Below are 19,390 nucleotides of genomic sequence, written 5' to 3' on the forward strand. Positions count from 1 at the left end.
GACGTAAGTCCCGGTTACAAATTTGACCATGATGCTGGACTGGGTAAAACTAAACTATTGTGATAATAATGAAACCGATTTTACTCAAAAGTACATATATACTATACATAAATCACGTCTATATCCCTTGCGGTGTAGACAAAGGCAAAAGTCTCGATAAGAATGATAGGCCACGTTTAGCTGTTCAGCTTAATGATAGAATTGAGATTCAAACAGTGACAGGTTGCCAGCCCATCGCCCAAAAAAAGATTCCCAAGTTTGTCATCCATCCCTTAGTCGCCTTTTACGATGTCCATGGGAAAGAGATAGAGTGGTCCTATTCTTTTTTATTAAAGGTGCTGGGAACCTCTATAAAAAAGTATAGGAACACTTCATCTCATCATCACTTCATTTCATCTCTCTCTCTCATATTTTCTTGTTATGGGTTGCACCCTCTAATGTTATGATTCGGGATCCAGGGTCTAAGTTTAAGTTTATGAGCTCAAATATTACATAATAAAAGACACTCATCTGAAAAATAGTCACAAATTTCACAACTCTCTTTTCCCCCAGGACTGGCAAACTCCACTATCCGACGGACGTGTGCGGTCCTCTGTTTGAGGAAGAACTGGAGTTTTGGGGTCTCGACGCCAACCAGGTCGAGCCTTGTTGCTGGATGACTTACACCCAGGTGAGGAGTCCTCAAATATTGTAGGAAAGTGTGAGACCTTGAAGTGAAGGCGTAGACGAACACACATAGGTGAGGGTCTTCAAATATTGTAGGAGAGCGTGAGGGAACCTTGAAGTGAACGAACGTACTGTGATCAGATTAGGAACGTCCTGACGAGTGAACAGATCAAGAATACCCGAAATTGATAAGATAGCATGAAAAGAGTTATGAAAGTGGATGAAGCCAAAGAAGTATGCATGGACCGTGGCAAATGTTCGCCACTGTGATGTTTGATCACGGTAAAAGCATCGGTTAGTATTCAAACTTATGTACATAACTTTGAAAAGAGTCATTGTATAGCCGAGGTGGGATTTGAACCTGAACCTTTATGCGCATCACGCATTTTAACCACCTTACCGATTCGACCACCGACGCCCTTAACAACCGAGTATCCTTACCTCCCTATAAACCTTAAAATGTTTACACGGGTGGCAACAGCCCTCATGAAACAAAACAACTTACAAATCTCTACCGTTACAATGCAAGCGAATTTAATATCACCGAAACATGTGCCGCTCGTAAAAACCGGACATGCTCCAACGAGAGAACTTTTGCCGAAAAAGCTCAGGGAAAAGTTCAGCGAAGTAAAGGCTCCTACTCACTTTGTAATTTGAGCCGACTTACAGCCGACACCGACACCAGAATAATAAGTCGCGGAGTTTGGCCGCAGATAGACGGGGTAAAATTTCAAAACAGATTTTTTTTAACATTATCTAATAAAACTTTTAATTTTTTGTTCTAATCTATTGAAACTGCCAAGTTTTAATTTTTTGCAACGTTTTGATTTGTTGTTTATTTTAAAAATCGCATATGTTTTTCCTAAACGCATTTGTAATTGCTGAACTTTAAAATTCTATTGATAGATCGTACATTTTAAATTTCATCAAAATCAGACTAAAATTGGAAATTATCGAGTTACAAACATACATTCACACATACATATATTAATACAAAAAAAGTTCTTCGGCCCGAGACGATTGTTAGTATTAACAATAAAATGGGACTGACTTATTGACTAACATATCAACATACAACTCAAACGGAGAGAACTCCAGAGATTTGAAATTTGACGTGTAGATCCACAAATTCGAACGAAGTTTTGCGTGAATAGAGTCTAACATAACTATAAGACTTTAAAAGAGTCAGCTACTTAGGTCGCAACTACAAATCGCAGAGTGAGTGGCCGCCTTAAAGCCAGATTGTGACTTGTGATTGAATTGGAGCTGTCATTTTGTTATAAGATATTGGATTTTCGTACGTGTCGCGATCAACTTATGAAACCATGATGATAATGTTACAAGTTGCGAAACTGTTTTTCTTTTGTTTGGCAACAATATTAGCGCTAATGATAGTAATAAAGTTTGCCAGTATAGATAGACAGATAGATAAAACTCTTTATTGCACCATAAGAGTAAATATACAAAACAGCACAAAACAGATAGAGATGGTACAAAGGCGGACTTATCGCTAATGCAATCTACCAGTATAACGTTATTAGAGGTTCCTTCCTCGCTCCTTTTTTTTAGTATAAGTAGAAATAGATTTATTTTATTACATCTCCGCTCCGTTGCAATACAATATAATAACTCTTTATTGCACCACAATAAATTACAGCAAATTTACAGGTAATAAAAACGTAGCAGCAAAAGGTGATCTTATCACAAAAGCGTTCTCTTAAAGGTAACCTATAAATTGTTCCGTTAAAGTGAATCAGTCGTTAAAAATTATAAATTGAATAATTATTGAATGAACAATTACAAGATTTTTATTTAAATTTTGAGTCTACTCAAGGTATGAGAAAGAAGAGGTACAAAATTCATGTGTAATTTTCAGATTCCCAAAATACTGCTGCAGGATGTAACACTGTATAATGACTTTTATTATATGTTTGAATTAAAGGCTTTGGTCTGGAAAATGTTTTAACTATGATTTTAACATTTGACTTAGGTTCTCTAGTCAAAAAGATCAGATGAAATAATTAATTCACCTAATCCAAAGCTTCACCAAAGAGAACGCATGTAGAACAAACATCAAAACGATGATATTTAATTCCAAATTTCCTTAGCAAGCAGCCTAAAGCGTAGTAAGTGTTTAACATAAACAACTTACAACTAAGGTCCTACTATCCTTTGTATTCAAGACATGAATAAGGACAACAGCAATTAACAGTAAAAACAGAAACCACATTTAGTAGTGGACCTAAGTCAACTCCTTGGGGGGACACAATTAAAGTCAGTGAGAAAGCTACGGTAAATAACATGATGGACTATTTAAATAGGCCTTAGTATAAAGGTAAAGGGTGGGTTTGGAAATACCAAGTTATTAGCTAGCTTTTGCTCCGCGACTTGCTTTGCAAACTTTGTAGTCAGATGTCAGAAATTTAGCAGAAGCAGTAGGTATTTTTTTTTTCAGAATAAAATGTATGCGCCATGTCGTTTATTATATATATGTCTATAATTAAATTATAACTACTATGTTGGTCCTACAGCGAAGAAAGAAATACATAGTGAGTGAGCGCAGATTGTTAAAAAAATAATTAAATTGGTACCATTATTTTTAGCAATATGACTAGAACCTCAATAGATCAATTCATCTGTTTCCGACACTTTCCCATATTTGTCCATGGATGCTGACGATGCATGATGCCTCTTCATAAAAATCCTCCAATCAAGGAATTACAGATACATACATACATGTAATAACATCTATATCCATTGCGGGGTAGACAGAGCCAACAGTCTTAAAAAGACTGACAGGCCACGTTCAGCTGTTTGGCTTAATGATAGAATTGAGATTCAAATAGTGATAAGTTGCTAGACCATCGTCTAAGTTTATAAGCCTGTATCTTACTTGCCTTTTACTACATCCATGTGAATGAAACGTAGTGGTCCATTTTTTATTGGTGCCGGGAACCACACGGCAAGGAATTACAGAACGGGCACAAAATCCAAGATGAAGGAGTAGAAACTTATCTATTATTGCAAGACTTGAATATTTTATCATCGTTACGAGTTCCATAACAAGTAGTGAACTTTGTTTAACTTGCCTAGCGCTGTAATATCCTACGAGTTTCTGGTTTAGTGCTCAAGTTTTATACTACCTTTTATATTAGTTCCTACCAGAGTGGACCCCCAGGGTAGCTTGTTATATATGGCTTTTTGTTTAGTTTTATATACAAACTATAATGTAATAAAATATATCTAACCAACGCTCTTATGGTGAGGGAAAACATCGTGAGGAAACCTGCACATTCAGGCAACTGGATGTGTAACCATGGATCCAATACGAGTTTTTTACCTGCAAAGGTGGCGGAGGTCAGGTGGGAGTCGCTTCGTGCAAAATCCTGACTCACTCAATCCAGGATCCATTGTCAAAGCATACCCGGGCTCCTCTCCAGAGAGGTGAGGATGCAACCGGGACTAAAGCCAGGAGGAAGAAGAATATTATATATCTAGGCTAACTCAATCTGTGTAATTTGTATATAATTATTATATACAAAATAAATATCTGACTATAAGTGGTGACATAACTTATACCGTGGCCTTTCAGTCTTGATGAGACTTTTTGCTTTGTCTACCCCGTTAAGGACAACTACGTGATCATTAATATATATCCTTAAATTGTAAGCTGCCTGATAGATAAAAAGTAATGTCAAAAATACTAAAAAAAGGTTAAAACGACACGCAATTTTAAATGAGAGATCTAAATATCTAAACATATTCAATTCCGTAAATAAAAAAAAAAGCAGAACAAATACAGTCAGCATTTAAAAGTTTTTTCTGAAACCGAATAACTATTAAACTTTTTAATTTATCTTGTAAAAGCCTCCGCAGCTGTTTCTAAAGGCAAATTAAAAAATGGAAATTCTCAAAGCACACTTGGAAGTTATATATAAAATGCACGTCAGTGTAAATATTGCAACCACCTACAGTTTTTAGGGTTCCGTCTTCAGATATGATAAGGAAACTCATATAAATTAATAATAATACACATATTTTTTTAACTTGATAATGATATTTTTAAACAATTTTTTATTTTATTTTATTTTATTTGGAAAACATACAGTCATATATCTTGTACAAAATCTTACTTAGTTACTCTAGACCATTTACATGGTGTCAATTTACAAGTAAAACGAATGGGTGATGTAAAAAGAGTTTTGGAAGGCGTTAAGTTTAAAATAAAATGTATTTATCTGTGCCTAACGGTGTAATCGGTTTTTTTTATATATATTTTATTTGTTACTAGCTTCGCCCCTCGAAATTAACGCCACCTACAAAATAATACAGGTTTTTAACACGGGATCTTTAGTTTTTACATACATACATGTGGGTAACGTCTATATCCCTTGCGGGGTAGACAGAGCCAACAGTCTTGGAAATCCTAAAATTCAGCCGTATTGCTTAATGATAGAATTGAGATTCAAATAGTGACAGGTTGCTAGCCCATCGCTTAAAAGAAGAATCCCAAGTTTAATAATACTCGTAAAACCCGTTGCGACAAAGTGCGACTCGCACTTACCCGTTTTACGTTTACATGCCGCGGTGAACCAAAGTCAGGTGCAAACTCAACGAAATGTAAATTGAAATACCTACTTTCCATGTGTACTTGAATGCTCATACTTTATATATACATAAATTCACGCCTCTTTCCCGGAGGGGTAGGCAGAGACTACCTCTTTCCACTTGCCACGATCCCTGCATACTTCCTACTACTACTACTTTTTACACTGTCACAAAAATAGAAGTGAAGTGAGCGACGGGTCGGCATTGCAAAAGTGAGATGTAAACATCAATTTACAAACATATATCTCTTAAATCTAAATCATGGATGAATGTACATCGTCTACTATACTACATTGAAAAACATGAATGAATTGAGCGATCTGAATCTCAATTCTAGGATAAAACCATCCACCTGAAAGTGGCCTTCGATTCGAAGGCTACCTTTGCGTCTACGGTCCGTTAGGTTTTGGTCTTATGAGTTAATTCTTCTTAAAGTAACACTAGTGTGTATAATATCGTTTAATAGAATATAGAAGAAAGAATGCAATTTCTTTTATAATAGCAAAAAAAAAAAAAAAAACTAACCAACCAATTTTACGCCCGCAAAACATAAATTATCGTGTCCAATACCTTATACGTAAAGTGTAACGGAACGTGACCGACCGACCGATCACTCGTTTTGTCAGTCAATACGTGGAAAACAGATTGATATTATTTTACGTTCCGTTTTCGTATTGGACATTTAAGTTTTAATTTTGTGACTTTTTTCTTTAAATGTATTTTTTTTTTCAAATACCTAATTTATTAACACATCCCAAAACATAGTGAGCTACTCCTCTTTCAGTTATAAGCCTATCCCTTAGTCGCCTTTTACGACATCCATGGGAAAGAGGTGTAGGGGTCCTTATATTTTTTATATTGGTGCCGGGAACCACACGGCACTCAAGCACCATTCATTAAAGCTTTTGTACTATACGAGAGGCCGCCCGCGACTTAGTCCGCGTGGAATCATTCCCGCGGGAACTCCGGGATAAAAAATAGCCTATATGTTATTCTGGGTCTTCGGCTACCTACATTCCAAATTTCATCGTAATCGGTTCAGTAGTTTTTGCGTGAATGTGTAACAAACATCCATACTGACATCCTGACATACAACAAACTTTCGCATTTATAATTTATCTTGCCAATATGTGTTGCCAAATAATAACAGACCTTACAAAAATCAATCAAATAAATTGATTCACTTCGGAAATAAAACATCATAGACCACATTAAATTGATGCATTTATATTTCAACGAATGCCAATGAAACAAATATATCGACGACCCTTTGATGTGGTTTGCTTTCCGTCAAAATATTTATAATTGACGTCGAATGTACCAAAAAATTTATAAAACAACGAAAGCACAGATGTGCAATACGTTTAATAATTTGTCAAACAACTCATTGTATAGATTATCAGTGGCAAATTTTCTTTGCTACAAAACCAGAGTGGAATTTTGCAATACTAGATTAGATAACTTTTTCTTTCGCTGTTTCACTTTTATGACGTGAAGGCGCGTTTCACTAAACCGATTTTGATGCGGTTTGGTTATAATACGCGCTTTGAAAACGGTATCGGATATGCTTATAAACTTGGGATTCTTCTTTTAGGCGACAGGCACTAGCATAGCAACTTTCACTATTTGAATCTCAATTCTATCATCAAGCGCTGATCGTGGACTTTGAGTCTTTTGATAACTGTTGGCTCTGTCTACCTCGCAAGGGATATAGACGTGATTATATGTAAGTATGTATGTTTGTATTATTTCCAAAGAACGATGTCATAATTCTCAATAATTTTGCTTAACTACAAAAGGGTTTTAATAATTCTAACAGGCTAGGTAAGGGACAACTATGTTTAATTAGGCCCGCCAATGTTTGCTTGGAAATCCAATCAGATGCGAGTGAAATTTAATTTGAATAACTTGAATGATCTTCAAATTTACATGTTTGTGCTGGTAACATTGAATTTAATAACGTTGTAATTTGAATTTCGATCTTCGGTATAATACATATGTACCTAGTTGTTTATTCCAGAAGTTTTTAAAAGCTCTCAAACAACGTTTTTCTAAAATTTTTAAGTACGAATTTCTGGTAAATTTTTGGTAGTTTACGGTAAATTTGGAGACAGGTAATACATCAATACCATCAGTTTCTAGGATTTCGGTCACTAAATACTTTAATAGTGGTAATTTTCAATTTTATTGTTATCTGTGTCAAACCTGGCTATTGATAGCTGGATGACTTTATTATTAACTCTTCGATTCTTGTCACTGGCTCGGTTACCCCGTGATGCGTACAATGGTCATGAGTGTGTTTAAATCGGTACCACGATATGGGTAAAGTAGACCAAAATAATTCCTTAACGTGGAGGTATAAATATCATTGTCTTCCACAGCATCGCGACACCCAAGAGACCCTGGCCGTCCTGGACCGCCTAGACCTGGATACGGAGAAGCCTTCTGACGAGGAAGTGGCTCGGAAGTTCGGCTTCGAAGAAGACTACTACAAGGGCACAGTGTCGTGGTGGCAGCAGCTGAAACCTCAGATGTGGTCGTTGTTTGATGAGCCTTATAGTTCCAATGCTGCGAAGGTTTGTACTCATTTTATTGTCTTGACATTTCTGCTTTTCATTCTTCGTTGAGCACAACGTTGTAAAAGTATTTATTATGTAAATTCATTCATTCATTCATATAGACACGTCTATATCCCTTGCGGGGTAGACAAAGCCAAAAGTCTTGAAGAGACTGGTAGGCCACGTTCAGCTGTTTGACTTTATGATAGAATTGAGATTCAAATAGTGACAGGTTGCTAGCACATCACCTAAAACGACAATCCCAAGTTTATAAGCCCATCCCTTAGTCGCCTCGTACGACATCCATAAGAAATGAGATGAAGTGGTCCTATTCTTTTTATCTTGGTGCCGGGAACCTCACGGCATATTATGTAGATATTTAATAAAAGTCATTAATAGACGCAGGATGTAGACTGCTTCCGATCTGTCTAGATGGAATTTTTGCAGAAGATTCATGTCCTAAAGTTGCACTGATTCAACGATTTTATAGACATCGCTCTTAAAGTGTTAAAAATTTCAATATCTCGTTGAGTAGAATTTTTTAGCTATTGACTTATCTAAATACCTGCCTGGCAATCTCTCTAGGTAATATTTACTAGTTTCATGTCAGTGTTTGCTATGACATCGGCAAAAGGTGCAGCGTAGTGATTCACTGCCAAAACAATTACTGAGATTTTAATTTATATTTCGCCGAGTTCAAAATATTGTCTCCTCGCATATAGAAATCTAACTAATGAAGATGTTATTCGAGTGAAACGTAATCCAACTTTACAAAGTGTAAATGATGTTATAAGTAATCTTAGTGGAAGTTATAAGTCTCGCCATTTTGATTCAAATTTATGCTAATCAAAGCCTCCCACTGTTAAGTCGCTCTTTGTTTTCAGACAATCATGAACTCGGGGCTTTATGTACAGCTATTAACATACTTTAATTTACTTCATATAACAATTCATTACGCGATTCGTTTGAAAGCCTTTGTGATTTCAAAAGCTATGTAAGAATTCACATATCATTCTAAAACAATTGGTGTGAAAACCTCAGTTCATTGAAATTTGCTTAATATTCAGAATTCTGTAGTTACGTTAGTTTGAATACCTGATGTTACGTTATCTCAACATATCGTTTACCAACTCGTACAATTAAAATGTCTACAACCAAAGTTTAAAATTCTAACATGTCAATATGGGTTAATTGAGAATTTTTTGAAAGGTTTTAGAACTCCATTGTATTGTGCGTTTAAGTTATAATTTTCAAATAAATATATCAGTATAATAATGCATTTATTTTCTTTCCAGATAATCGGGGTGATATCAGTGTTTTTCATATGCGTGTCCATAATATCGTTCTGTTTGAAAACGCACCCGGACATGAGAGTGCCAGTGATCAGAAACTATACAGTGACGACAGCGAACCAGACGCCGAGTTGGGCGTTAGACAAAGTGCAAACAAACGCTCATATAGCGTTCTTTTATATCGAATGTGTGTGCAACGCGTGGTTTACATTAGAAATCTTAGTGAGATTCATATCATCGCCTAACAAGTGCGAATTCGTCAAGTCCTCCGTAAACATCATCGATTACATTGCAACGATGAGCTTCTACATCGACTTGATTCTCCAAAAATACGCTTCTCATGTCGAGAACGCTGATATTTTGGAGTTCTTCTCCATCATCAGGATTATGAGGCTCTTCAAGTTGACGAGACACTCGTCGGGCCTCAAGATTTTGATCCAGACTTTTAGGGCGTCTGCTAAAGAGTTGACGCTTTTAGTCTTTTTCTTAGTTTTGGGTATAGTTATATTTGCCAGTTTGGTGTATTATGCTGAGAGAATACAAACAAACCCACATAACGACTTCAACAGTATACCTTTGGGTTTGTGGTGGGCCCTAGTTACTATGACCACTGTGGGGTATGGTGATATGGCCCCAAAAACATATGTTGGGATGTTTGTTGGAGCGTTATGTGCTTTAGCTGGGGTAAGATCTAGTATTATCTCTTTATCATACACAAATTTTAGTTTAATATTCAATTGTATTTTAATACATCCATCTAGAAAAGCACCACAAAATTTAAGCGTCAATTCATACATATTCACAAAGCTTTTTAGATTAAATGTGCGTTAAAACATAAAGACGCTTTTAATATTAAATTATACTTAATGCGCTGAAAGCAATTTTTCAATACGAGCGTTGTTGAAGTAATCCACACATTAAACCAATACGCATACCAAATTTCCTCAAGCCGTCACGTTAAGTAACGTTTTATGAATATTTGATCGACTTGCTTAAATTTGCATATAATACTCGTTTACAAATATGAAAACTTTTATCATTAACCACTTTTTCAGTATGTTTGTTATGTTTTTGATAGTACGATTAAATAATAATTAAGTAACAGTTTTTTTATGCAGTATACTTTAATGAATTACCTATATTCCAGGTATTAACAATAGCCCTTCCAGTACCCGTCATAGTATCAAACTTTGCTATGTATTATTCTCATACACAAGCAAGGGCTAAATTGCCTAAAAAACGACGCAGAGTCATCAACGTCGAGCCAACTAGGCCACCCATGCGTGAGTAGAAACAGACATGACTACTGCACAAACTTTCTTATATAACTTACACACAATTATAACAGCGCCTATTATATCTTTAAGATTATCAGTTATTATTTATTTAGCAATATTTATATCTTATCTATCTATATGTATATTTAAATCTGCAATATCTATTTCAATATTAATTCTAAGAGCTACTTCACAAATAATTTGAACTAACATTTCTTCTGCTGCTTGATTTCAGTGACAAATAAATGTTACATTATTTGTGTGTTATAGTATAACTAAAATGTCACAACAATCAGGTGCACCGGGAGTTCCAGGGGCGCCCGGGACTGGGGGTCCTTTAACAGCTGGCATGGGACCCCAAGCCGTAAACCGTAGGATGAACGCAATTAAAACAAACCATCCCAAAGATATGATGGGACCTAACATGGGTAAGATGGAATTATATTTTCATATAAGCAAAGTTACAGAAGAATTAAACAGTGAAGTGTTTCAGGGTTCATAACTCTTGTATTTTTAAATGACGAAGTGATCTTAGTAGTATTTAAAGCATATTCGGATTTGACCATTTGTAAACGAGAGACAGGAGAAGCAGTTGGGAGTGTACATAAAATATATAATTTGTATTATTAGATTTACCAATAAATAGTCCAAAACAAAAAATATAATGCAGATGGGTTTTCAAACTAGTCAGTGAATCAAATATTTCCAAATAAAATCATTTCACGCAATGTCAAAATTTTAAATACCAAACTAGTTTGAAAATACTACATCATCTTGTACCACTAGTAGTTAAGCACTAATTGTAACAAATCACAATGTAGTAGTTTACTAAACTAAAACTATCAATGAAAAATAATTATTTTTTTACATTATAAGAAAACACAGGTGTGAATATTAGTTGGCTACACTTCCGAATTGACTAACATCCATTTACAAAAATAACATTAATTGTAGATGAATTAATAAATGTATAAGTACATCATAAATTGGATGTCATCTGTAAATGAGTTGAATTTAGATATAAACAAATATGACTCATTGTTATTGAAACATATTATAAGAAATGCAGATCACATTCAAATTAACTTAACTAATACGAATGAGATACTCACTAAACTAACTGTAGCTTATGCAATGTAATCCTCCACAGATGGTGATCGTAGCGAGCTTGAAGCTATGATCCAAACAACACCAAACAACTGCAAAAGAAAAAATTTAAACATGCTTTAGAACGAACACACATACGATGCCGTTGGCTCCCGACTGGGCTTTATATATCGCCTGCACCCACGGATTTAGTTTACAGGAATGCTACTAAATCTTTAGTCACTAATAAATCATCGATATCATTATCATCATTGCACATGGCAATATCTTCAAGCAGCACTAGAGGAGCCGCCATAGGTCCTATCGCTTCGCGGGCATCAGAAGGTTCGGATCTTTGACAATTGCGGAGTTGACCCCCCAATAGTTTAGTGTTTGCTTTGCTGCTTATTCCCATTGTCGGTGTTGTCGTAGACTTTAGTTCTTACATATTGTGTTATCTTGTATATTTCATCCACTTTTGTCTTTGTCGTCCGTCGTTTTTAAATGTTGATCTTATTGTCAAGATTAGATGCTGTATCATTATATATGATGTGCATTACTGCGTATCTTTTCAGGCAATCATCACCAAACATCAGCATTAAATACACCAAAAGAAGCATAGCTCTACATATCGGTACACATTTAAAGAATTACATGATTTACACTAACACTTATCACTTATATACTGGCAGTACTTATGATGTATAAAATAGCTTTCTATGTGTAACTTATATAGTTTTCGTCCTATTTTCATTGTATACCAAACACATCGACATTAATACATTTTATTACGTGTTTTCTAATCAGCACTGGTTCATGTGTTATCCTTGTGTTGTCGTTGATTGACCGACTTAGTTAATAAAATGTAACCTAAACTCTCAGTAAAATCAAAAATTTAGTCAAGTATGATTCAATTTTAAAATTTAATTTCTCTTTGTACTAAAAGATCGATAATTAAATAAGTTTTGTTTTAACCCAAATTCCTCAGTAGGCATGCAAGTAGCATGTTATTGAAGTTACTAACAGCAAAAATTGGTTTCATATCTATATTTACAACATAATTAATATTAAATAAATTTCCAACAGTTGCTACGCTGATGCCGGGAATGGACATATCAGTTGCCACAAGATTAACCCCAAGCCCTCGAGACATGAGTCCAGCTTTAGCTATAGCACTGCCTATGATGAAGTCAGTCAACATTGTACCAGCCCAATGCTTCGATAACATGGCTTTCCATGGAGAGAAACCTGAAGCTACAACTGATAGTGATAGAGAAGGCAGTAAAAGTACAAGCCGTCAAGATTCCGTTGAGTCAAATAATACAGTAAGAGCAAATAATTACAAAAACGGAATTTACATTGACAAGAGTGAAGAAAGAACTGATGCCAGGACGCCGTTGTTAAGAGATCACAAAATAGAATCGCTTGATGAAAATAAAATGCGCGAGAGCAAAATTGAGAAAAGAAAGTCTTCTGCTTCGACATAACATATGTTATTTGCTAATTAGTATGAAATCAACGAGACCAATAGAACTAAGAATCATTTAAAACTTCCTGTTGCTAAATTCATCTGAATCAAAACTGGCCGCGGCGTCTTTTGTGTTAAAATTTATAGGGAAGGTGAATTTGTAATGGTATCGATGATAGCTTTCGGAAATATTCGTGACAATTGGATATCAAAAGATCTTTTTTTATATTATTAAAATCAACATTACAAAAATAAGTCACAATATCCTTGCGCATGTCATTTTTAATATTACATTTTAACCTTCGGAGTAGATGTAAAAAATCGAATTATCAGCGGTGGGACGAAATGAGAAATGCCTTCAAAACAGTGCTATGACCCTAAATTAATGAACCGTTTTTCTTTAGATGAAGCATTCAAAGGCCGTGATAGACCTAAGTTAGTTAAGCAGTGTTTAAAGCACTCATTTTACACATAAAACGTTAGAATAGCCTATCACAAATAGTCTTAATGTTAGTCAAACTGTTATGTCTAGACCGCTTAAACAAGTTTGTTTATAAACATATTTTTATTTAAACCTACAACATTAAAATCATGATAACATTTATTCATTCAATTCTTCTAAAATATAAGTTTAATCAATATTTATGATAACTTATTATTGTAACTTTTACGTACAACAAATGTTGTTCAATCATAAACATATCACTAACTAAAAACATAACCTATGTTCAAGTCTTTATATTAAGATAAAAAGAAACTGTTTAAGCTGTATATACATACATGGAAAGAATGACCATTTAATCATTACGTATAATCATCATAACGACCAGATTTAACATTAATAAGTTTACTGTCCATTAGTGGAATTGACATGAACTGTACAAGATTCCAAAAGCAGAAAGCTATTAATATGTTTATAAATTATCTGAATGCTTCTTTTATAAAAGCATTAAGCAAAGCTTTGAACATAATTCGCAACTTAAATTATTTTGGTCGGTTGTCAATTGTATAATACAACTAACAAATTTGGATTCACGATTATACCAATCATTTGAAATATATTTTTGTCAATAACAATGCTTACTACTTAAAGTGAAAACAAAATTTCTTTAATTAAATATGTACGTGGACTAATTACACAGATTGAGTTAGCCTCGAAGTAAGTTCGAAACTTGTGTTTCGAGATACTAACTCAACGTTACTATAGTTTATAATAATTACTGATATAAATAAACATCCAAGACCCGGACCAGTTAGAGAAAGTTCGTTTCTCATCATGCCCTGACTGAAATTCGAACCCGGGACCTCCGGTGTCACAGACAAGCGTATTACCGCTGCGCCACAGAGGCCGTCAAAAATAAAATAATAAGTAAACGGAATTCAAACTTTCTTTGAGCCGCTATGTATGCACTAATTAAAGAAAAATTTACTTTTTTCATCGTTTTACAGATATATTACACAATATTAAAAAATTTCTAAATAAAAGTAATTTTTTTTTTAACTAAACACTCCATTTAAACTCCCAAAAAGCTGCTCTATGGAATCTTTACAGCCTACATGCTCGTTTCAAATAAGTAAACAATCGTTAATATAATGTATATAACAAAATTATTAGTAGCGTTAATAATTTTATATCTTGGCGATTACATATTTATAAATCACCACACGGAAACACATATCATCAGCACTTTCTTTCATTCTCGATGTTACAAATTTATTTTATGTATATATAATTACAATTTAATTAATCTCTACTTAATGTAAGGTTGAGTGTAGATAGCAGTCAAAACAATTTTTATCACAAGACCATGAATTTCATTAATGTAACGAAATATCTTCTGATAATGTACTAGATGAAATATTTTATACGTATATTGATGCGTTTGGCAAATAAGCAAATAAAGGGTGAAGCCAAAAAAGAATATTGAACGTAAGGTAAATTTTCTTATAAGATATTTCATCTATAATAACAAAGTTGCTTTTAATTAAACGTTTATATACCTGTTATAATTCGAGCATAATTAGATTAAAATTCGCGTTAAATTGGCAATATACTCACAATGGAAGTTGAGTCCGCAGAATCTATCCCTAGATGGATGCAATATGGTCAAAACATTGCGACCTATTTCGAGTATATGCATAAAAACTTTGAATTCATATCCTAAAAAGCATATTCATTCTGTTATTTTTTTAATAAATAAATGTTGCTTAGCAACCGTAGAGCGAAGCACAAAGATAATAAATAACGTTGATAACGATAATAACTGGAAAACGTTTTCTAAAATTGCGGGACCCTAAAAAAATTATGATGTACCTGTATTATCAGTTAAAACAATTTGTTTCTTTTTTTAAATAAATGGCGTTATTTTGCTGTTTACTACTAACGAGAACGCATAAAATGCAATAATTTTAATGTTGTGTAGATAGCACAAAGTTATGTTTTAATAAAATATATTTGTATATAATTTTAGTCGTAATTTTTAGTGCTTATTGTAAAAAAAATTAAACACTTTGAAAAAAAAATATTTGGCTAGAAAGCGGATGGTATATAATGTATTAAACTGTCTAGAACATATTATACCAAAAGAAAAAAAAACGATAGTTATTGAAACTTTAAAATTCCATTTCCATAATTTAAATTTCTATATTTTCATGCCTTAATAAATGCTTAAATATGGAATTTCAATTAATTTTTATTGAAAATAAAACAACGGATCACTACAACTTTTTTTAATTATAGCTGACCTATTTTGCAATGCTGAATAATATATGAACGTAACAATGAGGTTTAAAGTTTTCCAATTTATTATGCTTGATTTTTTTTATTATAACTGAAATATAAAATATATTTTTGTTTGAAAATGCGATCCAACATTGAAACTATAGAAATATTAATTTTATTTTTCGTCTAAGTGATGGTATACCATACATTTATAATAAATTGATGACACTGCTAGTCTACTATTGGCTACTTAGTGTTATATTTTGATAAATTAACTAATAGCGAGAGACTATTTCGAAAAAAAATTTAAGCACTGATTTTTTTTTCTCTTTGTGATTTTTTTTATATTTTGTATTTGAACTTCTATAGTATCAGTAATAAATTACGATTGAAATTATTGTTTTATATGTATTAACGTTTTTTTTAAATAAAAAATAGTCTCTGGCTCTTAGACTATAAATGTAAATGGGCGTTCAATAAAATTGCAAGCAATGACGTAGGATAAGGCTTCAACAGTGAGTAAACAGGGCTTGTATCTTATTGTATAGCGTTCTATATATACATATACAATTTTGAACAATACAAAAACAATTTATTTGACATATATTGTTCATTAAATATTGTAAAATTATGTTGTGTTTCATTTCAATCATTGTAATTAGTAATTATTGCGTTGTTATTTTAAACTGAATAGTTTCTGATAACTTTTAATTGTTACAAAATTATGAATATGTGTGATATGCCGTATTTATTTATGCAAAAGAGGAAACTGAGAATGTGGATGAAGCGAATGGAGTACGCAGAGATGGTGGCAAGTGGAAAAATGTAGCTACCGCCTACTAAGAGGCGAAATATTTATGTATTATCTTACATGAAGAGAGTTATGAATGTGGATGAAGCGAATGGAGTACGCAGATATGGTGGCAAGTGGAAAAATGTAGCTACCGCCTACTAAGAGGCGAAATATTTATGTATTATCTTACATGAAGAGAGTTATGAATGTGGATGAAGCGAATGGAGTACGCAGAGATGGTGGCAAGTGGAAAAATGTAGCTACCGCCTACTAAGAGGCGAAATATTTATGTATTATCTTACATGAAGAGAGTTATGAATGTGGATGAAGCGAATGGAGTACGCAGAGATGGTGGCAAGTGGAAAAATGTAGCTACCGCCTACTAAGAGGCGAAATATTTATGTATTATCTTACATGAAGAGAGTTATGAATGTGGATGAAGCGAATGGAGTACGCAGAGATGGTGGCAAGTGGAAAAATGTAGCTACCGCCTACTAAGCGGCAAATTATTTATGTATTATCTTGCACGAAGAGAGTTATGAATGTGGATGTAGCGAAGGAACTGTGCAGAGATCGTGGCAAGTGGAAAGAGGTAGTCTCTGCCTTCCCCTCCGGGAAAGAGGCGTGATTTTATGTATGTATGTATGTATATATATTTATGTATAAATCCTTTCTAATGAATCGCACGACCCAAAACGAACAAACACGAGAATTAATGGGCACATATTCATGAAAAATTATCAAAATGTTATCGGAAGGGTCCCTAAAGGGTTGAACATGCCGATAAAATATGGAGTTGCCGCAAAACGCTGGCCGAGATTGGAAACTCAAAATACAAATAAATTGGTTTTAAGTTATGTATTATACATATAACGAACCGGAGCTGATAACATCAAATATTAATTAAACGCTCAGAGTGTGGCTTCGGGGCCTTAAAACTGAATTTAGTTTTATACATCACGGTCACGTCTATATCTCTTGCGGGGTAGACAGAGCCAACAGTCTTGAAAAGACTGAATGGCCACGTTCAGTTATTTGGCTTAATGATAGAATTGAGATTCAAATAGCGACAGGTTGCTAGCCCATCGACTAAAAAAAAATCCCAAGTTTGTAAGCCTATCCCTTAGTCGCCTTTTACGACATCCATGGGAAAGAGATGGAGTGGTCCTATTCTTTTTTGTATTGGTGCCGAAAACCACACGGCACACTACATATGTAGGTATGTATAATTGTAATGCCGGGTCATAGATATATAAAATGTTTATCCGAAAATGCTGCAAACACACACAAATATAACAATAACAAATCCTTGTAAATAAAATAATAAAAAAATCTAACACAGGTGTACTGTCGCAAGTCGAAATGGTCATACTCTTAACTCAGCGATCTTTTTGCACTGAAAGAATACAAAGGTTCGTAGCCGGCACAAATAGAAAAACGAGTAGGGTTACTCCATCTCTTTCCCACGAATGCCGTAAAAGGCGACTAAGGGACAGGCTTATAAACTTGTGAGATTCTTCTTTTAGACGATGAGCTAGCAACCTAACATACATACATACATACATAAAATCACGCCTCTTTCCCGGAGGGGTAGGCAGAGACTACCTCTTTCCACTTGCCACGATCTCTGCATACTTCTTTCGCTTCGTCCACATTCATAACTCTCTTCATACAAGCTCGGCGGTTTCGGGTACTTTTGACCTGACCCTTTACCAGGACGTCCTTAATTTGATCAAGATACGTTCGTCTAGGTCTTCCCACTCCGACCTTTCCCTCCACACTCTCCTTGTATATCTGCTTAGTCAACCTGCTTTCATTCATCCTCTCCACATGACCGAACCATCTTAACATACCCTTTTCTATTCCTGTAACTACATCTTCTTTCACATCACAACATTCCCTTATCACGCTGTTCCTTATCCTGTCACTCAATTTCACACCCATCATACTCCTTAACGCTCTCATTTCCACTGCATTTATTCTGCTTTCATGCTTCTTTTGCCATACCCAACTTTCACTCCCATACATTAATGTCGGGACCAACACGCCCCTGTGCACAGCCAGTCGAGCCTTTTTGGATAGTTTCTGACTGCTCATAAAGGCATGCAAAGCTCCATTCACCATGTTCCCCGCGTTCACTCTCCTTTCAATATCACTATCATACTTGCCATCTGATGTAAACTTTGATCCTAGATATACAAACTCTTTCACTTGCTCCACTTTTTCTCCTCCAATCAAAATATTACATGCTGTCATTTCTTTCTCCATTTCAAAAACCAGTGTTTTAGTTTTACTTACGTTCACTTTCATTCCTTTCTCTTTTAAAGCTTCATACATACAGTTTACCATCTCCTGTAACTCCTCCGCTGATGACGCCAGTATAACCTGATCGTCGGCATAGAGCAGACATTTGACGAGTAACTCATTCATCCTTAATCCACTTTTAGACTCTTTCAAATCTGTCAAACAGCTATCCATAAATAGGTTGAACAGCCACGGTGACGCAACACATCCTTGCCTAACGCCTTTCTCAATCTTAAACCACTCAGTGTGCGCTCCGTTTATCCTGACACAAGCACTCGAATCCTCATATAAGGATTTCAGTGCTCGTATTAAGAGACTGCTCACCCCATGCATCGAAAGTGCTGACCACAATTCATTCCTCTCAACTCTGTCATAGGCCTTTTCCAGATCTACGAATGTGCAATAGACTTTTTGACTCTTGGCCAAAAACTTTTCGGCTATGCACCGCAAGGAAAAGACCTGATCAGTACATCCCATTCCCTTTCGAAATCCCGCTTGAGCATCCCATATTTTGTCATCAGTTTCATTCCTGACTCTATTAATCAATACCTTAGCATACAATTTGCCGACGACGCTAAGCAGGCTTATACCACGATAATTTTTGCAGTCCAGCTGT

At 34.7% G+C, this 19,390-nt stretch overlaps 1 protein-coding gene across 6 annotated transcripts in view; it reads left to right on the forward strand.

The window, feature by feature from the left end:
* Positions 1–16,308, forward strand: part of LOC106137784 (potassium voltage-gated channel protein Shaw) — a 67,366-nt gene extending 51,058 nt beyond the window's left edge. For 3 of the 6 annotated variants that reach the window (XM_013338691.2, XM_060948859.1, XM_060948860.1), the window contains 6 exons: positions 553–670; positions 7,656–7,850; positions 9,128–9,808; positions 10,272–10,407; positions 10,698–10,829; positions 12,574–16,308. In XM_013338691.2, coding sequence (XP_013194145.1) covers positions 553–670; positions 7,656–7,850; positions 9,128–9,808; positions 10,272–10,407; positions 10,698–10,829; positions 12,574–12,974 — 1,663 coding nt within the window. In that variant the 3' untranslated portion in view covers positions 12,975–16,308. Of the gene's footprint in view, positions 1–552; positions 671–7,655; positions 7,851–9,127; positions 9,809–10,271; positions 10,408–10,671; positions 10,830–11,551; positions 11,833–12,062; positions 12,122–12,573 lie in introns of those variants that run through there. The other 3 variants (XR_001228697.2, XM_013338693.2, XM_060948862.1) reach the window with 3 other exon arrangements.
* Positions 16,309–19,390: the final 3,082 nt, after the last annotated feature.

The sequence above is a fragment of the Amyelois transitella genome, chromosome 17, assembly GCF_032362555.1.
Source record: "Amyelois transitella isolate CPQ chromosome 17, ilAmyTran1.1, whole genome shotgun sequence".
NCBI classification, from domain to species: Eukaryota; Metazoa; Arthropoda; class Insecta; order Lepidoptera; family Pyralidae; genus Amyelois; species Amyelois transitella.